At 44.0% G+C, this 23,369-nt stretch overlaps 2 protein-coding genes across 2 annotated transcripts in view; one reads left to right on the forward strand and one right to left on the reverse strand.

Moving 5' to 3' along the window:
* The window catches only part of UBLCP1 (ubiquitin like domain containing CTD phosphatase 1), a 143,130-nt gene that overhangs the window by 101,619 nt on the left and 18,142 nt on the right, over positions 1-23,369 (reverse strand). The window lies entirely within an intron of this gene.
* Positions 1-23,369, forward strand: part of RNF145 (ring finger protein 145) — a 104,736-nt gene that overhangs the window by 52,473 nt on the left and 28,894 nt on the right. Inside the window, exon 4 of the mRNA XM_060240225.1 lies at positions 11,082-11,173. Within this exon, the coding sequence (XP_060096208.1) occupies positions 11,082-11,173 (92 nt within the window). The remainder of the gene's footprint in view (positions 1-11,081; positions 11,174-23,369) is intronic.

The raw sequence follows: 23,369 nt of genomic DNA on the forward strand, positions 1-23,369 counted from the left end.
TTGCACACTCTGTGCTGATCAGCAGCAGACAGTGAGCAGAGCAGCATGTGTTGTCTGCTGCTACTGCTACTGATGCCTGACTCCTCTGCCCCTTTTTTGCTGAGCCACCAGACAGATCACCCAGCTGTTTCCCTCCTCCTTTGTGTCTCAGACTGACAGCTGGGTGTCACAGCCAGCCTTAATATTGAGTTGACGACAGATTGGTAAGCAGCAAGTTCAGCAACATGCCATGCCACGAGGAGGGCATGTGGGGAAAAGTTGGCTGGGCAGGCCTAATTAACTGCAATAAATTATTATGTCTCTCACGCAACCAGAAATTAAATCAATTTTTTTTTTAAATAGGTGTTTTCCTCAAGGGCACCATGAGATATGAAGAGCGAGGTCAAGTGTACCAGTACAACTAACAAAATTTGTGGCAGGGCATGAGCTTTCATGAGTCCCTGCTCACTTCTTCAGATACAGCTAGAATAAGAGTCCATCAGTCCTTATATATTGAACAATGAGGTGATTTTGCACACCAAATGGCAATAGCAGGTATTTGTAATGAAAGAAGAAACCTAGGTCTCAGTTCAGTTCAGGAGGATGCATTGCCTTGAGCTTCATTATCAGTTGCAAGTCAGCAGTCTCTCTAATCTCCCTTTGAAATTCATTTGTAAGACAACTACAGTATTTTTTGCACCATAAGACTCACTTTTCCCCCCCAAAAAAGTGGAGGGAAAAGTGTGTGCGTCTTAAGGAGCGAATACTGCAAAAAATTCACACAAATGCCTCTAAATTCACACAAACGGCTCTAAAAACTAGGTGCGTCTTATGCTCAGGTGCGTCTTATGGAGCGAAAAATACGGTACTACTACTCTTAGGTCAGCAACTGAATATCCTGGGAGGTTAAAATGTTCCCCCACTGGTTTTTCAATGTTGTGGTTTCTAATAGCAATAGAAACAATAAGAATCCAGGAGCACCCTAAAGCCTAACAAAAAATTGTGGTAGGGTATGTCATGTCACCTCTCGAGACCGTCCTATGAGCAATGAGCTCGGTATGTTTAGCCTGGAGAGGAGATGACTGAAAGATGATACAATAGCCATCTTCAAGTGTCTCTCTGTCTGTTTGTCTATCTAATCTTTCTAACCTTGTAGTACTTGAAGAGCTGTCATATAGTGCAGAGTTTTTTTCTGTTGCCCCAAAGGGGCGGACCAGAACCAATGGGTTGAAATTAAATCAAAGATTTTTGGCTAAATGTTAGGAAGAACTTCCTGACAGAGTGGTTCCTCAGTGGAACAGGCTTCCTCAGGAGTTGGTGGGCTCTCCTTCTTTTGAGGTTTTCAGGCAGAGGCTAGATGGCCCTCTGTCAGTAATGTTGATTCTGTGAACTTAGACAGATCGTGAGAAAGAGAGCAGGAAGGGTTGCATCAGTGCTTAGTTCTCATGGCCCTTTCTTACCAATCCAGATAAATGTTAATTGCCACGTTGGGGTCAGAAAGCAATTTTTCTCCAGGCCAGTTTGTTCAGGGATTCTGGAAGGTTTTTTTTTTTTTTTTGCCATCTTCTGGGCATGGAACAGATTAAAGTACTACTTTTTTCAGATCAGTTGCTGCTGGCAAGAAAAAGAACAGGGGACTTGTGTAAAACAAAGATGGCAGTAGAAGGACAAAATGTTCTAGAATTGGTCCTCTAGGTTCTTTGTTCTCATACATTTTGTTTGCAGGTTGTAGCCTAACAAGGCCCACTTCAACATAATTTTCCATGTTATGCTTTTTTAAAAAATCTTGCAGTGGACAAGGAGTCCTTTAAAAGGTATGCAGGAGAAGAATTTGAAGTGATTAATACTTGAGAATACCTCTATTTCATAACTTGGAAAGTAAATAGGAGTGGACAAGAAGAATTTGTCATCCAGCAAAGCTATTTTTTTTTCTGGCTTTGACTGAGAAACTTCAGTCTGAGTGGATCATTGTATGCAAATCACAAGACTATACAAGATCAGCAAAGAATAGAGATGTTGACAAAGATGCATCATAAATTAACAGCATGTCTTTTAATCCTAGACATAGGAAGAGGCTTTCTCTCTAGTAGCCAGTGCAATACAGTTGTTAGAATGTCAGGTAGGGAGACCTAGTTTAAATTTCCACTCTGCCACTCTAAGATATATTGGAGAAAGGTCAAGATAAATCTAGTAAATAAAACATGCTTCTTTTTTTTACAATTAACTTCTATTTTTATATGTATAGATTGTAATTTTTTATTCTTCAGTGAGGAATTTCAGCTAAACTGTACATTCTGTAGTGTTTTGTGATTCCTTCCTCTGTTTTTAAAGAAAAACAGGTTTGAGAGGCCAGAAGCTTGGATAGAGGATTAGCAAATAGCAAGGATGACTTGCCATTTGTCCACTCATAATCATCTGAGGAGGTAAAGATTGATGGATGCTGCTTTTTTCATCCATGGGTGTGAAAGCATGTTAAAATTGCCAACTTTGAGTAAACAAATGGCTGGCAGAGAAAGGGTTAAAGAGCCTCTCTTACCCCACCCCCACCCTAAAGCCCCACTTTTGCTCAATTAAAAATTGCCTATCTGGTCAGCTTTCCTTGAGGGAGGATGGGGATCCTGTAACTGTACATACCACATACTGTTCAGACTGTGACTGAATGGAATTAAATTTGATTGGCAGAAAGAGCCAACCTCTGTGTCATATTTTTCCAGATTTCTTATGAGACTTTTTGTGGGAAAAGTGGGGAGGAGGAACCCGAGGCAGTGCTTCTGTGTTTTACATTATTGTTTTCTGTTGCCTGCTGTACATTTCTGTACTGATTCTAGAATTCAATAGAATTTGTTCACTGCAGGGGATCTAAAAAGATAAACTGCAATTACATTAATTGGATTGAATTCATTCTTTATTCTACTTATAGTGTGCCTTTCAATCTTTCTTATTCTTCCAGCAAACAAAGGGGATTGTTGTTCTGGTTATTGAAAGGATAAACTAAGATAAAGATGTCACTTTTTCTGACAGAGCTGCAATCTTAAATGTTATTGTGACTGACTGCATTTTTAGAAGCTTAGAAGTGCTGTACAAACAGATAAAGGACTGTAAAGGGTTAATTTTTCACAAAAACCGAGCCTTGAGTGGCAGACTGCTCCAAGCAATCTGATTGGTTAACATCAGCTGATTAGGGAAAGACTTGAGCGCTACATGCTGAAGAGAGTCAGTTAAATTTCTGCCTTGACTGAGTTGAGCCTGATTTCAGCCTTAGCTGAGAGCAGTTTTACACAAATGGAGCATTGGGGAGAGGTTGGCAAGAAAATTTGCGAAGTTTGGTACAGACTCCATTCGGGCCAAAGAAAAGGGGATAGATCTTCTAGTGAGAGGAGAATTTCCCTACCCAGTCAAACAGGCAGCTGGTCTGTTGTGGTTAGAAACTGCCTTTAGAGTTCTTAAGAGTAAGTTAAAAACCCAAGATGAGTATTAGTGTTTCAAGAGGAAGGGGTTTGGGTACTAGAAAAAGTGTACCAGCCTTCTGGAAACCAAAACTGTCAGAGAATACTCAAAGTGTACTGAAGTGTTTAGGAAAACACTGGGAAAAACACCTCTCAGCATAAAGATTTAAGTCATTGTGAATAGTTTAAGAAACTCTCATATATATATAAGAACTAAAGTCTGTGCGTGTACTGGTTTAACCTCAGAGTTATCTATATTGAGTTACCTCAGAAATTTCAACCCTTGATTTCATGACCCATTCTCTCTGTATTGAATAAAATATTTCATTAATTTTGAATTTAAAAATGTCTCAAGTGCCATTTTTAGTTGTTAAAGCACAATCCTAACCCTTCCCTCAGGTTCCTGGGCTGAGCCAGCAATAAAATGTCAGTTTGAGACAGGATGGGGCAGCCAGAATTCTTCAGGAAAGAAGAAAACAGACCACTAAGGCTGCTCAATCAGAAAAGCAAATAGAAATGGAGGGAAAATCTTGCCTCTGAGGGAGGAAAGTGTATGAGGGTCGTCATAGTTACCCAGCATCAACTCCCAATTAATATAGTTCTCAGTAAGCACATTTGAGATCATTCAGTGAGTGGGCACAGTACTTTCTTATTTTAGACAGCATTCATGCATCATACATAACATAAATCTCAGTTTGTTTGCAATAACCATAAACCCAAGTAGCTAATGACTTCACTAACTGAGGCTTTCCCTCCACTTACTAGGATTTTGCACTGTGGCTTAATCCCAGTTAAAAGTTGCCATTTCTGGGATATAAGCTAACCTTGTTTTGTGCTTATGAGAGGGTTGCCGAGGTCTGCAGAGGTCCATCTGTACTGACCTGTGCATAAGGCCCTTCTCCCAAGGTGTACTGGACCCTGCTAAATCTACATTCCCTTCTAAATAACAGAGTTCTGTGGTGTTTCTCTTGTTTACTTTTGTAAAAGTTGCTGTCTGGTTTTCCTTCCTGCTCAAAGTATGTCTTTTTATCTTTTATTATAGGCCTTACAATCACAACCAATAGACTAGGGCTCCCATTCCCCAGGCTGCGGCAGGGAGATTGCCTGCTTTTAGGGGCTTCTGCCCACGCTGGCCAGGTTGCCAGCAGGTGAAACCTCACTCCCAAGCAGCAGTGTTGCACAGTGATGTTCCCGAAGCAATGACATCACATGAAAGTGATGTCATCAGGTTGGTGATGCTCTGCTTTTGGGGCAAAACTCTATGGTTTGAGGGTGATTTTACCATAGAGTTTTGCCAAAAAAGCAGGGCATCACATGTGGCATCCCCAATGTGATGATGTCATTTCATTCACACAACTTCCCTGCCTCCTCCAGGACCATCCTCCAAATCCCCCTACCAGTACAAAGGTAGGACCTGGCAGACCCTTTTTACTGTTCATCTTTCAGAATAAAGTGCTTTGCCTTTCCTTTCAGAAAAAAACTGGCTCAGTTGATTCAGTTGAAAAAAGCATGTATAGCAGCTACTCATGTAAGGAAGTTACAAAAACTGTCTACCCAAGTTCAACAGTGGTTGGCTGAACACTCTTGCAAGACTTGGTTACATAAGCCTTTTGTGGCTTGCTTGTACCTAAGGCCTTCATTATTTAGTAGTTAAGTCTTTACCCCAGTCAAAGTTTCTCTATTTAAAGATGCAGACAATGGCTTTGCTTCTTTTCATTCCCAGCTCCTAAAACAGTATGACTAACTTTTAAACAAAGCACTAAGTTGTATTGCTAAAATAAAAACAATTTTGCTGTACTTCAATAGCTACAAATACAGGCTTTCTTCTTACCCACTACCCCATTTCTAGTGAGTTCAGTACAGAAACTGGAGACTTTTTAAAATATATATATGAAACATGGTTTCATTTATGGTAGACAGAGTTCAAAGACAAGTTAAAACCAAGAGAGCCAGTTTACATAAGGTACTATCTTCTTCGTGATCTCTGTGCTTCACACTCATGGGATATAGCGCCTGCGTCAATCCCCCGAATCGGTATCTAAAAAGCCTGGGATTTTTTCGCGCTCAGCACCAGTGGGCATGCGCAGGCGTCCCAGTACGCATGCTCACTGGAGCCAGCACGAGGATCCCGCCAGCTCCTTTTTGACCGCCGTGTTGATAGGATCTCTTTTTGACTGCTCTGGTCGGTGCCTGGATTTTTCTTCCTGTTATTAGCCCGTTTGTTGTTTTCTTAGTAGTTAAGTGTTATAGTGAATTGTTGTTGTTTTAAAAAAAAAGACTTTGTGTTGGGACTTTTGCCCCTTGGGGCTTTATTTTCCCCCCATCCCCTCAGAAATCTTTCTGTGTGGGTTCCGGTGCCTATGGAAAGGCGTTGGGGGGGTTTCAAACGTTGCCTCAAGTGTGGTAGCAAGATTGCACCTCCTGATGGTCACTCCCTCTGTTTATTGTGTCTGGGAGAGGGACACCGGGTCGATTCGCGCCCGCATTGCTTGAGTTTCTGGAAGCAAACCCGCAAAAACCGGGCGGTGAGACTATCGGCGGCACTTGTAGAATCGGCTCTTCGTCTGCCGAAAATGGCAATGGACCCGTCGGTATCGATGGGGGAAGCTACCCAGGCCCCAATGGTTACATCGGTCAATCCATCGTCACCGGTGCAGACTACCATGCCGACCGAGAGAGAACGACCCTCTGAGGGGTTAGTGGTGACTCCGGCCAAGAAATGTCGGGACGATTCAGGGACCCAGTCGTCCCTCCCGAAGAAGTCTAAATCGAAGGAGAAGCGGAAGGACAGGCTTTCCCGCAGTCCTTCTCGGGATGCTTCGTTGGAGTTGATGTTAATAATAATAATAATACTTTTTATTTATATCCCGCCCTCCCCGCAAAGCAGGCTCAGGGCAGCTCACAACACGTAAATACAATGTACAATGTTGACTCAAGCTGCTCCACCCCGGAAGATTCTGGCATCTCCACGTTCACGGAGTCCTTCGGTGTCGAGAAGCAGGGGCTCGCAGCCGATCCATCTGTTGGGATCTGAGCAGGAGACAGACCTGACCCAGCGCACCCATTCGTCAAGATCGGGGTCACGTCATCGGAGCGACAGTGGTTCGGTATTGGAGATCGAGGCTTTGGTGCCGATCGAACTCTTGGCACCACTTCCGCCGACTATGGGATGGAGAGAACTTGAGCCAGCTGCTGTGGTTCGACGTTTCCCACCACCTCCAATGTGGGATCAACGTCAGTGGCCATGTTCCTATGGGTATCTGTACTCATCGCCATACCAGTGGTACCCTCCACGTGACTTTCCAGAATTGGATCAGCAGTCGGAAGCCTCGCATTTCTCGAAGCCTCGCATTTCAAATCACTCCACGCATTGGTGTCGATCCCTCCCGAGAGACGCAGAGAGCGGTCGGAAGAAGTGCAGGCTCGCCCGTCAGTATCACTCCAGTCATCCGAACGTGCTTCGACCCCGATACTATATGAGCACTCAGTGAGAAGAGATTCTTCGTCATCGGACTTTGAGGTCGGTACCGATGATCCGGACAGGGCAGCGGAACCTTCTCCAGAGTCACATATTGCTGAGGACCTTCCTATATCTCCATCGGAAGATCTAAAGTCTTATGGGGACCTGGTGAAGCGGATGGCTCAATCTCTCTTCCTCACAGTGGTTCAACCGCAGCCAGTTGTCGATGACACCATCTTTGACATAATGCAGAGAAAAACATCGACGGCTGTGGCCCTTCCAGTGACCAAAGTCATCCTGCAGGCGGTGAAGGAGCCCTGGGCAAAGCCAGCATCTACACCAATCTCTACACGAAGACTGCACCATATGTATCATGTTCAGGAGGATGGTGCTGAGTTTTTGTTCTCCCACCCTAAGCCCAACTCGTCCTCAAAGGCCCACAAGACTCATTCTTCTCCACCTGACAAGGAGGGCAAGAAGATAGACAATGCGGGCAGATGGTTTTATTCAGCAGGAGCATTGGGAGTGAAGATCTCAAATTACACTGCATGCATGGCTTGCTACCAATATTCCATCTGGGAGCAGCTCACACCGCTAATGTCTTCCTTGAGTGAAGAAAAACAATCTTCCTTCAAGAAGCTGCAAAAAGAGGACTTTGCTGTGGCTAAGCAACAACTGGCTGCAGCAAAGCATATGGTGGATGTATCTGCCAAAACCCTCACTTCCGCAGTCTCCCTGCACCGTCACTCTTGGCTATGGTCTACAGCTCTTCAGCCTGACACCAGGGCCTATGCTGAAGACCTTCCTTTCGAAGGTGAAGGTCTTTTTAGTTCCATCACTGACAGTGTCCTTCAAGAGATGGACAAAAGCATAAAGACCTCAAGGGACCTTGGTGTCCCAGCGTCTTCTAGGGCGGGCAAGCCTAAGCAGTGGCATAAATCTTGGCCCAAGAGGCCCTACCAGAAATTCTCCCCTGACCAGCCCTGGAGACCTCGCCCTTCGGAAACAGAGAGTAGGTTTCCCTATAGGGAAAATAATAAAACCAGGTTTGCTTCAGCATTTGCAACCACGGGCAAATCTAAGGGTGCTTGCCCCAAGAAGCAGGGCCTTTGACTTTTATGTCAGTATCTTCCGGCTTGGGAGTCCATCTCCAGAGGCAGGTGGGCTCTTTCCATCATAGCAGAAGAATACAAGATAGATTTTGTTCAGGTTCCGACTCAGTCATTGTTGGTCACCACACCTCCTTCTCCCCCTCTGTTAGAGGAAGTTTGCAACCTCTTGCAGAAACAAGCCATGGAACCGGTCCTTGCAGAGGACAGGACAGGGGGATTCTTTTCTCGTTATTTCCTGGTCCCCAAGCGGGATGGAGATTGAGACCAATAATGGACCTTCGGAATCTGAACAAGTTTATCGTGTACCAGAAATTCAGTATGTCTACATTGCAGATGATTCTTCCCCTCATCAACCAAGGGGACTGGATGGCAACCCTGGATCTGAAGGATGCCTACTTCCATGTCAGTATCCATCCGGCTTACAGGCATTTCCTCAGGTTTGCGGTAGGCTCCAATCATTTCCAGCTCAAAACCCTTCCTTTTGGCCTGTGTACTGCACCACGGGTGTTTACCAAGGTGATGAGTGTGGTAGCTGCACATCTTCGGCTGCAAGGCATAGTCGTTTTTCTGTATATAGACGACTGGCTCCTTGTGGCGGATTCAGAAGAGCATCTATCCTGCCACATTGCAACCACTCTTCGTCGTCTTCACACCTTAGGTCTGCAGGTCAACATGAAGAAGTCCCATCTGACACCATCAAGGACTGTTTAGTTTATCGGGGCTTTGCTGGACACAACACTTCATTGTGCTTTTCTGCCTTAGCAAAGAGCATCAGACATCATCGCTGTCATCCATTTTTAGCAAAGTCGGAAATGGGGCACGGCGCAGCAGCTGCAGCTGATGCTGGGGTTGATGGCAGCGACTACCAGTGTGCTTCTGTTCGCGAAACTGTACATGGGAGGGCTTCAACTCTGGTTCCTCAGAAAGTTTCGACCATTACGGGACTCACCTCAAAAGAGGTTCATGCTTCCATCATCGATCCTTCAGGCCCTGGAATGGTGGCAATCCAAAGACATCATCTGTCAGGGAGCTCCCTTCCATCTGCCTGTAACGACAGTCACGATCACCACAGATGCGTCTATATGGGGCTAGGGTGCTCATATGGACACTCTGTGTGTGTGGGGGGGCCATGGCCTCTACAGCTGACTCGGTGCCACATAAATTATCTCGAACTGCTGGCAATTCACTTTGCTCTTCGGTCCTTTCGTCCCTTGGTGGCAGGGAAGGCTGTGGCCCTGTTGACGGACAATACTACAGCCCTCTGCTGTGTCAACAGGCAGGGAGGGACAGTTTCCAGACGTCTCTGTGCATTAGCAATAGAACTGTGGCAGGAGTGCCTGGTGCATGGCATATACATGAAGGTGGCACATCTTCCAGGAGTACTCAATCTCCAGGCAGATTCATTGAGCAGAGGAGCAGCATCTCCGCACGAGTGGGAAATGCAGTGGCGCTTCCTTCAACCTGTGTTCCAGCTCTGGGGGTACCCTCAGGTGGACGTCTTTGCCACAGCCCTGAATCGGAAGTGTCCTCTGTTCTGCACCAGGGGAGGGTCGGATCCAGCATCCTTGGGAGAAGGTCTAATGTTCCCATGGAAGGGTTGGTTTCTGTACCTATTTCTGCTTCTTCCATTGCTGACAAAAGTCGTCAACAAAATAGCGAGAGAAAAGCCGAGGTGCGTACTAATCACGCCATGGTGGCCTTGACAGAATTGGTTCCTGTTTTTGCTTCGTCTGGTGAAGGGAGTTGAGGGGCATTCAGTTTTTGCTCACCCAGATTCAAAGCATTTCCTGAAAGGATTGGTCAGATTGCATCCTCCATCTAGATCACCTCCACAGTTGTGGGATCTGCCGCTAGTGTTGGACAGGTTGACTCGGCATCCCTTTGAACCAATGGCAACCTGTTCCCTATAGCTTCTATCCTGGAAGACTGCATTTTTGGTGGCAATCACATCGGTACACCGTGTAGAGGAGCTCATGGCGATGCGTTGTGACCACCCTTATTTATTTTTTCATGAGTCTGGAGTGTCGTTGGCTCCTGATGTTTCGTTTTTACCTAAGGTGGTTTCTCAATCTCACCTTAAGTTGGAGGTTTGGTTACCCACATTTTATCCGACCCCTTCCTCAGATGAGGAACATCGGTGGCACACTTTAGATGTCAAGCGTGCGTTGCTTTTTTATTTGAATCATTCTAAGACTTTTCGGCAGGACCAGCATCTTTTTGTTTCATATGCTGCTCTGCGGCTGGGTTTAAGAATTTCATCTCAGCGGCTTTCAAGGTGGCTTACTGAGACTATTAAACTGTGCTACTTGCTGGCCACGAAGCCGTTGCCTGGACCCATTCGTGGACACTCTACTAGAGCGATGGCGACGTTGGTGGCATTCCTGAAGGGTGTTTCCTTGACGGATGTTTGTAAGGCTGCCACTTGGTCCTCTCCTCATGCTTTCATGAAGCATTATGCTCTGGATGTGCGTGCCCAGCAGAGGACTCGTATGGGAGCTGCAGTGCTGCAAGCTGTTTCTTCTGGTTGACCGTCTTCCCACCTCCAGGTATGTCTGGCTTGCTAATCTCCCATAAGTGTGAGCACAGAGATCATGAAGAAGATAGACAGACATACTTGAAGATAGAAGATATCTTCAAGTGGTCATCTGTGCATTCACACTACCCGCCCTCCTTCCCCACTGCTGACGGTCTCCCTATGTTAGGGGCTTCCAGCGGTCAAGAAGGAACTGGCGGGATCCTCGCGCTGGCTCTGGTGAGCATGCGTACAGGGACCACCTGCACATGCCCACTGGTGCCGAGCACGAAAAAATCCCAGGCTTTTTAGGTACCAATTCAGGGGATCGACACAGGCGCTATATCCCATGAGTGTGAATGCACAGATGACCACTCGAAGATCTACAGTTACAGGTAAGCAACCTGTCTTTCCCTGGTCTTATGTATGAGAAAGCATTGCACATTGTTTTTCAATGTGTCAGCAGGGGAAAAACATATAAAACTTAGGTCCTGCTTCATTTTTTTATAAGGCAAAACCTTAACAGTTTCTGAATTAAAGGTTTCTTAACATATTCTCATTGTGTTTTTCAGGGATTACGTGAGGAGTGAGTTGGAATCTGGCTATGAAGGGCCAATGTACTTAGAACCTCTTTCCATGAATCGTTTTATGACAGCCTTAATAGGTGAGTAGATTCTAATATCTCTTCTGTTTATCTCTTGCACAGAACTAGAGGTATAATGCTTCTAGAAATTTAGAAGCCTTTCCCCCAGTTCTTCTCCAGAAGTTTTTGGGGAAATTGAGATTTATGTAAAACTTAATTTCCTATCAAGCATAAACTTATTTTACTGTGTTAACATAAAATGCATAACTTATACCTTGACATGTTAAATATGTTGTGTTTGGCATGTTTTTGGATTTAACCATGTCACTGTTTTAGTTTCGGACAGGTAAAGTTGTAAATATACACAGTACTTGAAACAGAGTTGCAGATTGCTACAAGCTATGCTGCCTTAGCCCATGTGTCTTAACTTTATGCCAGTGAAGAGGTAGGAAAAGTAGTAGTTGAAATTATAAAATATAGTAAGTGGAAGAAAAATTATTACTTGAACAGCATCATATATATATTTGCAATACAAGTAGCAATGTATATGGATATCAAGTTAAACTTCATAACATTGAACACACTGAACTCTTTAATTATTATCATTATACACATTATACCATAATTTTTGGAAAAAAATATCACTGTGGAATTATCATTGTTGGCAAGTTCTTAGGGCACCATCACTATATCCTTCAAACACTCTTCTGGTTTCTGAGTTGTCATTTGGGAAGATAGATGACGCACCTCCATGGCCAAAATCTGACATGCAAGGTGCCATTACTGATCCCCATCATAGGGGATATAACTGTATAAATTACTGTTACTTTGGGTTGATTAAATCATGGGATTCGTCTGCTTATTTACATGCTATAAAATTCTTTTTAAAAACACTGTAAACCATTGAGGTAAAATAAATAGTTTAATCAAAACCATGTTACAAATATGAGTCCATGTTTTAAAAAAATTAAAGTTCATTAAAGACATAAGAAATGTGTCGATCTGCAAGTTCACTGTATAGATATAGGCTATTCAAATAAATTAACACTGTATTCAATGCTGATTTAGAGTCTAATCTCCACCATGGCCTTGTGACTTTGAATAGTTTTTGAGATTATTGGAACCTTCCTTCCAAAATGTAGGATGTTCCAGCCCTACAGCTTCAGAGAGATTTTTTTTTTCAGCCCATGCTTTATGGAAGCCTTAAAGCTGATCTAACTGGAAATTAACTCACTTTCTTGCAATGCCTTTTAAACAGCCCACTCCACTGCAAGGAATAGTATTGTAGATGGCATTCAGAAAGTAGTTTCACCTTTTTAAACTTGTGTCCTTGAATTTATTGTCATGCTTGAAGAGGAGGTGGAAATCTGAAACTTGCTTTAGGGATGGCTTTTTTCCCTCTTCAGCTACTAGCACTGATCAGTCTCACTGCTTTCTTGGCTGGCTTTGTGTGTTTACAGGGCTGATTTCACAATGTCCATTACTTCCATGAAGATGAAGTCATCTGAGACAAAGATTAATTTTAAAATGGTTTGCCTTAACCCTGTGTCTCTCAAACAGACTTTCACTGAGAATTGTTTTAGTTCTTTCTGTGGACACTCCTGAAAAGTTCATCTGAGTTTTTATGAAAAACGTAAAAAGTGTAAAACATATTACTTCTTTTTGACATCTTCCACAATCATGGGGTAACTACTGAAAAAGCTGAAGCCTGAGCAGGTACAGACCACACCCTGGTCAAAAGAGCACAGAGGGAGGGAGAACATTTGCAGCCAAAAAAATCTCTAGTTGTATTTACGAAATAGTTGTTTGTTCAAATTTGGTTTTATTTGAGTGAACATCCAGTCATTAATGATGGCACAGTTGTACCTGCCAGATATTAATTTTTTATCTAGAATCATAGAATTATAGAGTTGGAAGGGACCTATCTTGTCCAATTCCCTGCAAAATGCAGGAACTTCACAGATACCTCCCACACTCACACACATCCCTAGTGACCCTTGTTCCATGCCCAGAAAATGGCAAAAACATGCAAGATCCCTTGCCAGACTGACCTGAAGAAAAATTGCTGACTTACCTGGGTGTGTAAGAAAGGGCCACAAGAACTAAGCTCTGATGCAGCCATTCCTGCCCTCCTTCTCATGATCTGCCTAATTCACAGAATCAGATGGCCATCTAGCCTCTGCTTAAAAACCTCCAAGGAAGGAGAGCCCACCACCTCCTGAAGAAGCCTGTTCCACAGAGGAATCACTCTAACTGGCAGGAAGTTGTTCCTGATGTTTAGCTGGAAACTCTTTTGATTTAATTTCAACCCGTTGGTTCTGGTCCAGCCTTCTGGGGCAACAGAAAACAATTCTGCACCATCCTCTCTATGGCAGCCCTTCAAGTACTTCTCTCAGTTCTATCCTCCCCAGGCTAAACATACCCAGCTCCTTCAGCCTTTCATCATAGGATTTGTAATCTAGTGTAATGGTTGTGGTTTCCCATCTCCTCCTGGAAGTCACCATTGTAATTTTGTGAAACAAGAATTTTCTGTTAAAGATTTCTCACAGAAATGCAATTCCCAGGGTACCATGAATGAAGTTCTGATAGTTTACAGCATGTCCATTATTGCCATTTTTTTATTTGAAAAGTCATACGTGTAAATATCCTAAACCTAGTTTGTAGGATGAAGTGTAGGCAAATATGTCCAAAAATATATCTAAGGCCTTCATTGTGCATTTGTGGTATGCTTGTTACATATAACAAACAGACTTGATATTAGATCCAGGTGGGCAGCGGTGTTGGTCTAAAGCAGTAGAACAAAAACTTTAAGACCAACAAAGTTTTATTCAGAATGTAAGCTTTTGTGTGATCTGAGCACACTTCATCAGACAATAGTATGGAATGGCAATCAGACCTAAATATAGAGATGCAGGTTTATCTTTCCCTTGCTGAAGCAATGTAGGGGGAGGGAAATAGAAATCAAAACATTTAGTCTTTTATGAGATATGCAGTATTTCTTTTTTTTTTAATTTCAAATTTTTATTACGTTTGGGTATAAAAAGAAAGAATAATGTGGGGATACAGAAGCAAAAAAAGAAGAAAAGGGAGGGGACAAGGTAGAAAAATAATAGAAAAAAGCAGCAAATATATCAGATCTTCCTCGTGGTGTCTGTGCTTCACACTCATGGGATAGAGTGCCTGCGCTGATACCCAGATCGGTACCTAAAAAGCCCGGGATGTTTCGCGCTTGGCACCCAGTGAGCATGCGCAGGAGCCCCAGCACGCATGCTCACCAAGGCTGGCTTGAGGATCTTACCAGTTCCTTCTTGACCGCCGCGTTGAAAGGCTCTTTCTTCAGTGCTCCGGTCAGTATTTACCGTTTCTTCTCGGATTTTCCTCCTCTTGCCTGTTTTCTTTAGTTCTCCGTCCTTGTTGTTTTTTTAAAAAAGAAAAAAAAGACTTTTAGTTGGACTTCGCCCTTTGGGACATTTTCCCCCCTCCCTTGTCGCCATTCCAGCTGCCTATGGAAAAACGTTGGGGGTTCTTCAAGCCTGAAGTGCGGAAGTAAGATCGCTCCCCCAGACAGTCACTCCCTTTGTTTGTTGTACCTGGGTGAGGGACACCGTGTTGACTTGTGCCCACACTGCTCGAAATTTCCCAAACAAACGAGGAAAAATCGAGCAGCCAGGCTATCGGCTTTAGTCAAATCGGCTCTTCTACCACCTAAAATGGCCTTGGGCCCTTCGGCATCGATGTGTGATGCAACCCAATCCGCAGCCTCAGCTTCAACAGGCCCGTTTTCTCAAGTGTTGGCTGTTATGCCGACTGATCGAGATCGGCCTCCAAAGCGACCCTCCGAAGTATCAGTGGAGTCTACCCTGACAAAGAAGCATTGGGACGACTTGGGGTCCCGGTCGTCCCTCCCAAAGAAGCATAAATCAAAGGACAAGTTCAAGAAGCTGGATAGACTTTCCCGCACTCCTTCCTCTTGTAGGGATGCTTCTACAGACTCGGCATTGGCGCAAACCGCTCCACCACAGAAAATCCTTGCATCACCCAGCTGTCAGAGAAGTCCATCGGTGTCGGGCAAGCTTGGGTCACAACCGACCCATATTTCGGGGTCAGAGCAGGAGATCAACTTGACCCAGCAAACTCTTTCCTCTCGGTCTGGTTTGCGCCGGCGGAGCGACAGCAGTTCGGGGTCGGAGATCGAGGCTTCGGCGCCAACCGAACCCCTAGCACCACATCGTTCCAGCATGGGACATCTTCGGAGTAGAGAGATTGAGTTGAGTGCTTCTCTCCGCAGGTTTCCGCCGCCACCAGTGTGGGACCAGCATCAGTGGCCTTGCTCATTTGGAGCTTATCCATATCCTTCGCCATACCCATGGTACCCCCCCCCTCGAGATCCACCGGACTGGGATCAACGCTCGGAAGTTTCTCACTTCTCGAGGATCTCACATCATTCGCCGGTCCATTGTATACCCTCAGCGTCAATAGCGATTCCCCTGGAGAGGCGTAAGGAGAGGTCTGGGGACTCACAGGCTCATCCATCGGCATAGGTTCACCCACCCGAGCGCGCCTTGACTCTGCAGCTATCAGAACACTCTGAGATGAGAGAGGAGTCTTGGACATTGGATTCCAACGTCAGTACCGATGATCCGGACAAGGCACAGACTGAACCTTCTCCGGACTCTCACATCGCAGATGACCTTCTGATATCTCCCTAAGAGGATCTCAAGTTGTATGGGGACCTAGTGAAGCGTATGGCGCAATCTCTCGCTCTCCGTGGTGCAGCTGCAGCCGGTCATCGATGATACTGTTTTTTACATCATGCAGCAGGACACGACAACAGCTGTGGCTCTCCCAGTTACCAAAGTCATTCTGCAAGCAGTGAAGGAGCCATGGGCAAAGCAGGCATCCACACCGATCTCTTTGCAACGTTTAGACCACATGTATCGTGCCAAGAAGCTGGTGCTGAGTTTTTCAGCCACCCCAAGCCTAATTCAGTGGTGGTCTCTTTGTCTTCAAAAGCTTGCAAGACTCACTCCACCCCTCCTGATAAAGAGGGTAAAAAGATCGATAACGCTGGCAGATGTTTTTACTCTGCAGGAGCCTTGGGAGTAAAAATCTCTAATTATGCTGCCTGCCTGGCACGTTACCAGTACTCAATTTGGGAACAACTCACACCTTTATTGTCCTCCTTCCCCACTGCTGACGGTCTCCCTATTTTAGGGGCTTCCAGTGGTCAGGAAGGAACTGGCGGGATCCTCGCATCGACCCTGGTGAGCATGCGTGCTGGGGCTCCTGCGCATGCTCACTGGGTGCCAAGCGTGAAAAATCCTGGGCTTTTTAGGTACCGATCCAGGGATCGGTGCAGGCGCTCTATCCCATGCGTGTGAATGCACAGATGACCACTCGAAGATCATCAGTTACAGGTAAGCAACCTGTCTTTACATTTCTGCCTCAAAGCATAATACCAAATTCTTTCTACCTGCAAGTCTTTGAATTTTAACCCAATATAACCATTACATTCCACAGTCTTATTATTTCATTATATACTTTTTACTATTCTATTGTGTATTATATAAATTCAAACTATTCATCTTCAGTACATACAAACGAAAAAAGCAGAAGGGAAAAAAACCAAAGACAGAACTAACCGGTCAACTTTAGCAATATTAAAAATAAGAACTAATTAGTTAATTTGACAACATTGAGAATAAACATAAGCAGAAAAGATGAATATAATTTCTTTATCCTTAATACCAATTTAATTATTTCTAGCAGAAGAGAAAGAAGAAAAACAGAAAACACAATACTTTGTTCATTTCAATATAAACAGATTCTCAAGTCAAAAATATCAGGAGCAGATCTTTAAAAATATAAAATATCTATATTATCTACCTTATTATAAATTGATACATTACTTGTTTGTCTATTTTTAATATTTAAGATTCTTTAAAAACTTTTGGAGATTATAAGTCCTATTTTCATATTACTCTAAGAAAAGCAAGTTTGATAAGCAGTAACAGCCTCATCTCCCACATTTTTTTATTTTTGCCTAGGGAAGAAATCATACAATCTCCATAATCCACTCTCTATTAAATTGCTCTATTTAGCTTTAACAATATATGATCCAGAGATGAAAATAACAGAAGAGAAACATCCAGATTCTAAAAGCCTCGCTTGCCATTTCAAAGTCACACGCCAGTTTCCTTTTATTAATTCAATGTTGACCAATTATGTAAAAGAGAAACAGTTTATAATCCCTTCTTTTCAAGCCTTGGTCTTGATGAAGTCTGCCTCTTCTCCCTTTGGCACATTCATCCGTTTTGCTAAAAGTGATGAGGCCTCCACGCCATCACTTCCTCCTGTAAAAACGTTAAGCAGTCTTGATTTCTGCCTCTTCTATGTAACTGCGTATGATGTCTCCATTTTGATTTCTTTCGGCTCCTTTCTCAACGGATCTTTGTCCAGTTCTCTTGACTCCATAGACATCACTGGGGTCTCTTTACCACTCCGCTCATGTAAATTTTCAGTTTCGCTGTATTTCAAAATAAAAGTTTCCACCCTGTTTTGTATCAACTCTGCCAGCAGACCGATTTTCTGCTTTAAGGAGAATATGGTGACCATAACATCTTTTTTATCAAGCACTTCAAGTTGAAATGCCATCTTCTCCACAGTATAACAGTCTGATAATCAAAGTTTAAAAAATCTCCAAGTCCCAGATAGTCTATCTTTCTAAATCTCCTCCAGCCATGTGCTTTTCTTTTACATTCCGGTTGTAATTGTTTCAGTCCCGATCAAGTATCAAATGCATTTCTCTTAAAGGTATATCCAGCTTTTATTCAGACCGTATTGTAATGAAATAATGTTCTCATTATGGTTTGTTTAATTGTAAGCCATCCGAATATCTATGTTCAGTCCAATTTAAGTTATTGGGAATTCTTAAGTTTGTTCTTTGTCTTTTTGAAGCCTCCCTTGTGGGAAGGGGGAAGGATATCCTCTTTTTTTTAACAGTCCCAATTGGCGTTATAGTAGACGATCCATTAGTCAGTAGTATTAAAAAACAGACTTACTTGCATGGTAGTATTTCAATGATTAAGGTAGAAGAATGAAGTAATAAAAGCTTGTTAGAAGAAGAAAGAAGTCAGGTATTCACCTCTTGCTGCCATCATGGTGACCGTGGCAGTGGAGCATTGGAGTGGACAGGAGGAACAGGGACCAGCCACTGTTGTTTCCCTGGCTCCTGTAAAGCCCTTTGCTGTCAGGAAACCCCTCCAGGGTCCCCCTCGAGATGCCACAGCTGTGGCACCCCTCCTACTGCCCGGGACAGGGGGCTGCTGAAGACGAGCTCCATGAACCCCACCAAGCTTGAGATGCCAAAACGCGGAAGCAATATGCAGTATTTCTAATTCAAATGTCAAATTGAAAGTAGTACAAACTAGCCATGGGGTACAGTTAGTCCTCAAAGCATCATACTTCAGTATAAGGCTTTCAAATTGGTGACTTCTGAATCAAATCAGATGAACAAATAGTTTAAAACTTGGCTAACTTTAAGCTTTTCTAGTCTTGTGTTTCTAGGCACATGACAAGGTTGTGAATTACTTTAAATATTTATGTGTGTAGGTAGTATAACTTAGCTATAGATATCTGTTGTATGCTTCATGATTTTTCTTGCAACGCAAAGCAGAGTTTATACAGACAAGATTTGTGGCACCTGAAAGTCTCAGCAGTGGCCCAGGCAGGCCAATTGATAAATGAGGCTGAGGGTATCTAGCAGATTAGAAATGTGGTGGCAGATGCTGAGGCACGGTTTGGGGAGGGGAGGGATTTCATCAATATGTTATTATGAAGAAAAAAATAAAGCCCTTAAAAGTTCTCTATATTCCCAAGAGGCAGCTGGTTGACTCATAGACTCTGCTCCCCCATGTCATTCCTTCCATACAATTCTGCTAGTGATCATTCTGTCCAGTTCACCTGAGGTTTCATCAGCCTGCACCTGGCACTCCTGAGGGCACATGCACAAATGTGGAGCTTTCTTGAAGGATTCAGAGGCCTGGAAACTGCCCCCCCCCATTACTGTCCTCAACTTTGTTTTGCTAGACTGGAACAGGGCAGGGGACAGGTCTCACTAGCAGATTTACTTGTATGGACCCCTCCTCCCTCCGGTCTTCTACATTGCCTGCCAGCTGCTTCCCCTCCCTCTCCCTTGGAAGAAGAACCTTCCTTTTAGAGAACACTCAGGCCCCTCCCATTGCAGATCTCCCATTAATTCCCATGTCTGACTTTGTGTGATCACTCTTTGTTGGCTTTGCCTCTTGCAATATAGCATTCTGATATGAAAGATCTCCTTCCATTATAAATTTATGGCCTCCATTTGAATGCACCAGAACAGAAATTTTGCCAACAAAACTCCTGAAACGCACTTGCACAATGGCCATGGGCTGCCTTGCAATTTGAGAATCGCAAGTGTGTAATGCCACACTGCCAGCCCAAAGTTCTCTCAGAGCACTTTGGGAAATAAAACTGAAGTCAGTGACCGAAGGCAAGAATCACTCCTGTCTTCACCAATGGCTGCTACATGCCATTTCTGTTGTGATATAGGGGGCCACCAACTTGTAGGGTGAACCCTTAGTCATTCGACCCCTGGCCACCTCCTCACAACTGCCCTTGGCATTTACTTTCTCTCAGGCTTCCAGCTCCACTTTTTGACATTGTATTTACTCTGGTTGGAGCCACTGCACCTTGAATTGCTTATTCTTCTTCATCATTCTTCATAAAGGAATCTCCTCAGGTTCCTGGGGGTTCATTTTCCCTGTCTGATACCCAGTTTTCCACAGCTTCCTCAGCCACATATCTCACTTTAGGGTCTGTCCTTTCTCAGCACCAATTTAGGACAGTTGCACTGGAGATGTCTCTTCTCATGGCAGTGATAACATTCTGCCTTGGGTGGGGAGATGGCTCCCAGCTTGTCGTCCCAGGAGGATATAGGGCTTTGTCTCCAGACATTTGGGCTGTGCTCCCTCCTTCAGTTTGGTGTAGAGCGGTGAACTCTAATCTGGAGAACCAGGTTTGATCCCCCACTCTTCCACGTGCAGTTGCTGGGTGACCTTGGGTCAGTTAGAGTTTTCTCAGAGCTGTTCTCTCAAAAGCAGTTCTCGAAGAGTTTTCTCAGCCCTACCTACCTCATAGGATGCCTGTTGTGGGGAGAGGAAGGGAAGGAGATTGTAAGCTGCTTTGAGACTCTTGAGTGAAGGGCAGGGTATAAATCCAATCTCCTCCTCAACCAGCTTCCATGGCTTCATTCCCTTTGGATCACTCCTGGGCTTTGCACTGAGCTGACCAGAAAACAATGCCATATCATTTAGAGAGGCTGGGTTGTGGGCTTGTACCAAGGCCACAATGTCATAAAGCAGAGCCTGGAAAGGCTGTTCCCAGATAAACAGGTCACATAGCTGGGCATTACTAGCCTGGGCAGCTTCTACACATGAGTCTAAGTCTCTTTAATATGACATAAATGTAGCACAGGTCTCCTTGGGTTTCATGCTCACCTTTCAGAAGTGAAACATCAGCTGATCCTTGGACTAGCCCAGGCGCTTCATAACCAGCCTCTTGAACTGATGATTGTCCTAAGAGTTCACCCATCAAGTCACTTAACTCTCCACACATATAGGCATGTAGGACCTCCAAGTATTCCTGCTGCAGCACATGCAGGTTCAAAAGATGAGTACAACAATGGATTGAGGCCCTTGTGGAACACAGGAAACTTTTTCTTTCCCCAGCTCCAGACTTGGTCCTGACTCATCAAATTGATTTATTGCATTTGTAAATCCATAAAAGCCTTGATCAGGTCTCGCAGCTCTCCAGGCTGGACTCCTCTGGCAGTACACCCATCTCTCTAGTTGGCTTGCTATACTGGGTCCATGCCTCCTGCAGACCTCAGTATTTGACTTCTTGGCCGTCATCCCTCAGTGGAGTTCTGGGTTGGTGCAAACTTGCCCCTGCACCCCGCTCCCCATGGACTGTGTACCCACAATGCAGCTCCAGCTCTCTGCAGTAACTTCCATCTCTGCAATACTGCTTGAGATATCTGGCAATTCAGTTGGTGCCACTGTCATCCATCCCTAACTCACAAAACAACAAACGATCTGCAGACCTAAGGAATGTGTTGGCTCCAAAAGGTACTTGTGCACAAAGGCACCGATCCCCTAACCTGCCACCATGTCAAGGAGGCAGTGGGCTGACCCTGCATGTTCCCAAGGCAGCTGCACGCAAATAACCAGGCTAAACAACACAAATATAAAATACATGTATATTTATTATGAAAACAAAAAAATTAATGAAAATATATAGCCAACAGATTACCATAGATCATACATCAAACAAATAAAAAATGCTTGCTTTATCTACCTAACATTGTTTAGGAACTATGTTAGGTGGCACAAATCCTGATGAAGGCCTCTGATAAGCATAGGCTATGGTCTCAGCAATTATAAAGCATAAAATAGGCCTGCAGTCCATGAACATTTCAGCTAGCTAGCCTCTGAAGTCATATAGCAATTATAGTTTTTGGCCCTCCAAGTCAGGTGCAGATGACAACCAGTCACAACACATCTTCAAGAAAGCTCTGGAAAATTGCAACATTGTTTCTCATCTCCCCCCCTCCCATCACTGAAGACATACTCCCATGGGAAACTTATTGTCTGCTTCTACTCTGACCTTCATGAGAAGGTACCAGATAGGCTGAGACCCACTGATTAGTAACACCTCGAAATAGTGTGTTCAGAAATAAAAATAACTTGTACACATAATTAATTTATAGCGTAAGGATCAATACAGACTTGCAGCAGCACAATATTCCAGGCACTGATAAGTGGAATTCTAGTTTCTTAAATACTTTTAATATATTTCTGACTGGACACTTTGAAACAAACAAATTGTAACAAATCTTAATTTTGTACTAGATGTCAAGGAACACAGGATATGTACTGAAGAAGAATTAGTTTTTTATACCCCACTTTTATCTACCCTAAGGAGTCTCAGTGGCTTACAATCACCTGCCCTTCCTCACGCTACAACAGTCACCTTGTGAGGTAGGTGGGACTGAGAAAGTTCTGAGAGAACTGTGATGGCCCAAGGTCACTCAGCAGGCTTCATGTGGAGAAGTGGGAAATCAAACCCAGTTCTCCAGATTAGAGTCTGCCACTCTTAATCACCACATGACACTTCAGTGTGCTCACAGATAAAGTGTGCATAGTCACATTAATTTGTTTGATTAATTTTGACAAATTACACTTTGGATTGCAAAACAGATTAATACTTTTAAGTAGTCTGAACAGATTCCTTTCTTGGGTGTGTTCCTTTGGATTGTTTAAATGCCTCATAGTGATTTTGAAATTACCCACAGGTCTTAAGTTCTTGAAAATGTAATATGAACAGAACATAAATCAGTATGTAAATATTTTCTCTAAAAGGCACAGGTGTTTTGCTGCCCCAGGAAAGAAATCATAGACCATTACTGTGTCATCAGGGATGACTAGCAAGACAGACCGTCCAACAAGAATACCCAATTATTGTGACACTTGGTTCCTGAACATTGTGGAATGCAATGAGTGTGTGTTACTATACAACTTCCTGTTTTATTGCCTATGTGAAGCTCTGTCAGAATTCTGTATACTATCCATTAATCCCTACTTTAGAGATTAAGTATCCACAAGGGCTTGTGGGGGGTCTCAATGCCCCTTACAATTTCCTCTTTCTTTTTACTGTAAGTCCCCATGAGCCTCTCCCCTTTTCCTGCCTCTTTCTCTTCTTCCCACCTCCCAGCCACTCTACCCTCATCTCCCCTACCCCAGTCTTCAATTTTCCTCCTGCCCTACCCCTGGCAGCCTCTACCTAGGAAAAGTATGACCAAGTTGTACAGTGCTGGCTTCCAGGCTGGGCAGGGAACCTATAAGGACTTGCAAAGGGTACCTTAGTTTCCCTTGTATCCACTTCACCAAACTATTTCCTCTTCCCTCCTTCCAATGGCCCCCCATATCCTTACTTTTTCAAACTTCCACTTCTGCTGCTCACCCACAAACCCAATATCTGCTGCCCAATCTTCAACTATATCAGCATTACCAACCTTTTCCTCACAACGGGGAGCAAAGCGGCTTACAGAGATCTCATCTTCTCGATTTTATCCTCGCAGCAACCATGTGGGATAAGTTAGGGTTGAATGTATGACTCACCCAAGATCACCCAGCAGGTTTTCATGGCAGAGTGGGAATTTGAACCTTGGTCTCCCAGA

Source organism: Heteronotia binoei, chromosome 5 (assembly GCF_032191835.1).
Source record: "Heteronotia binoei isolate CCM8104 ecotype False Entrance Well chromosome 5, APGP_CSIRO_Hbin_v1, whole genome shotgun sequence".
Lineage (NCBI taxonomy): Eukaryota > Metazoa > Chordata > Lepidosauria > Squamata > Gekkonidae > Heteronotia > Heteronotia binoei.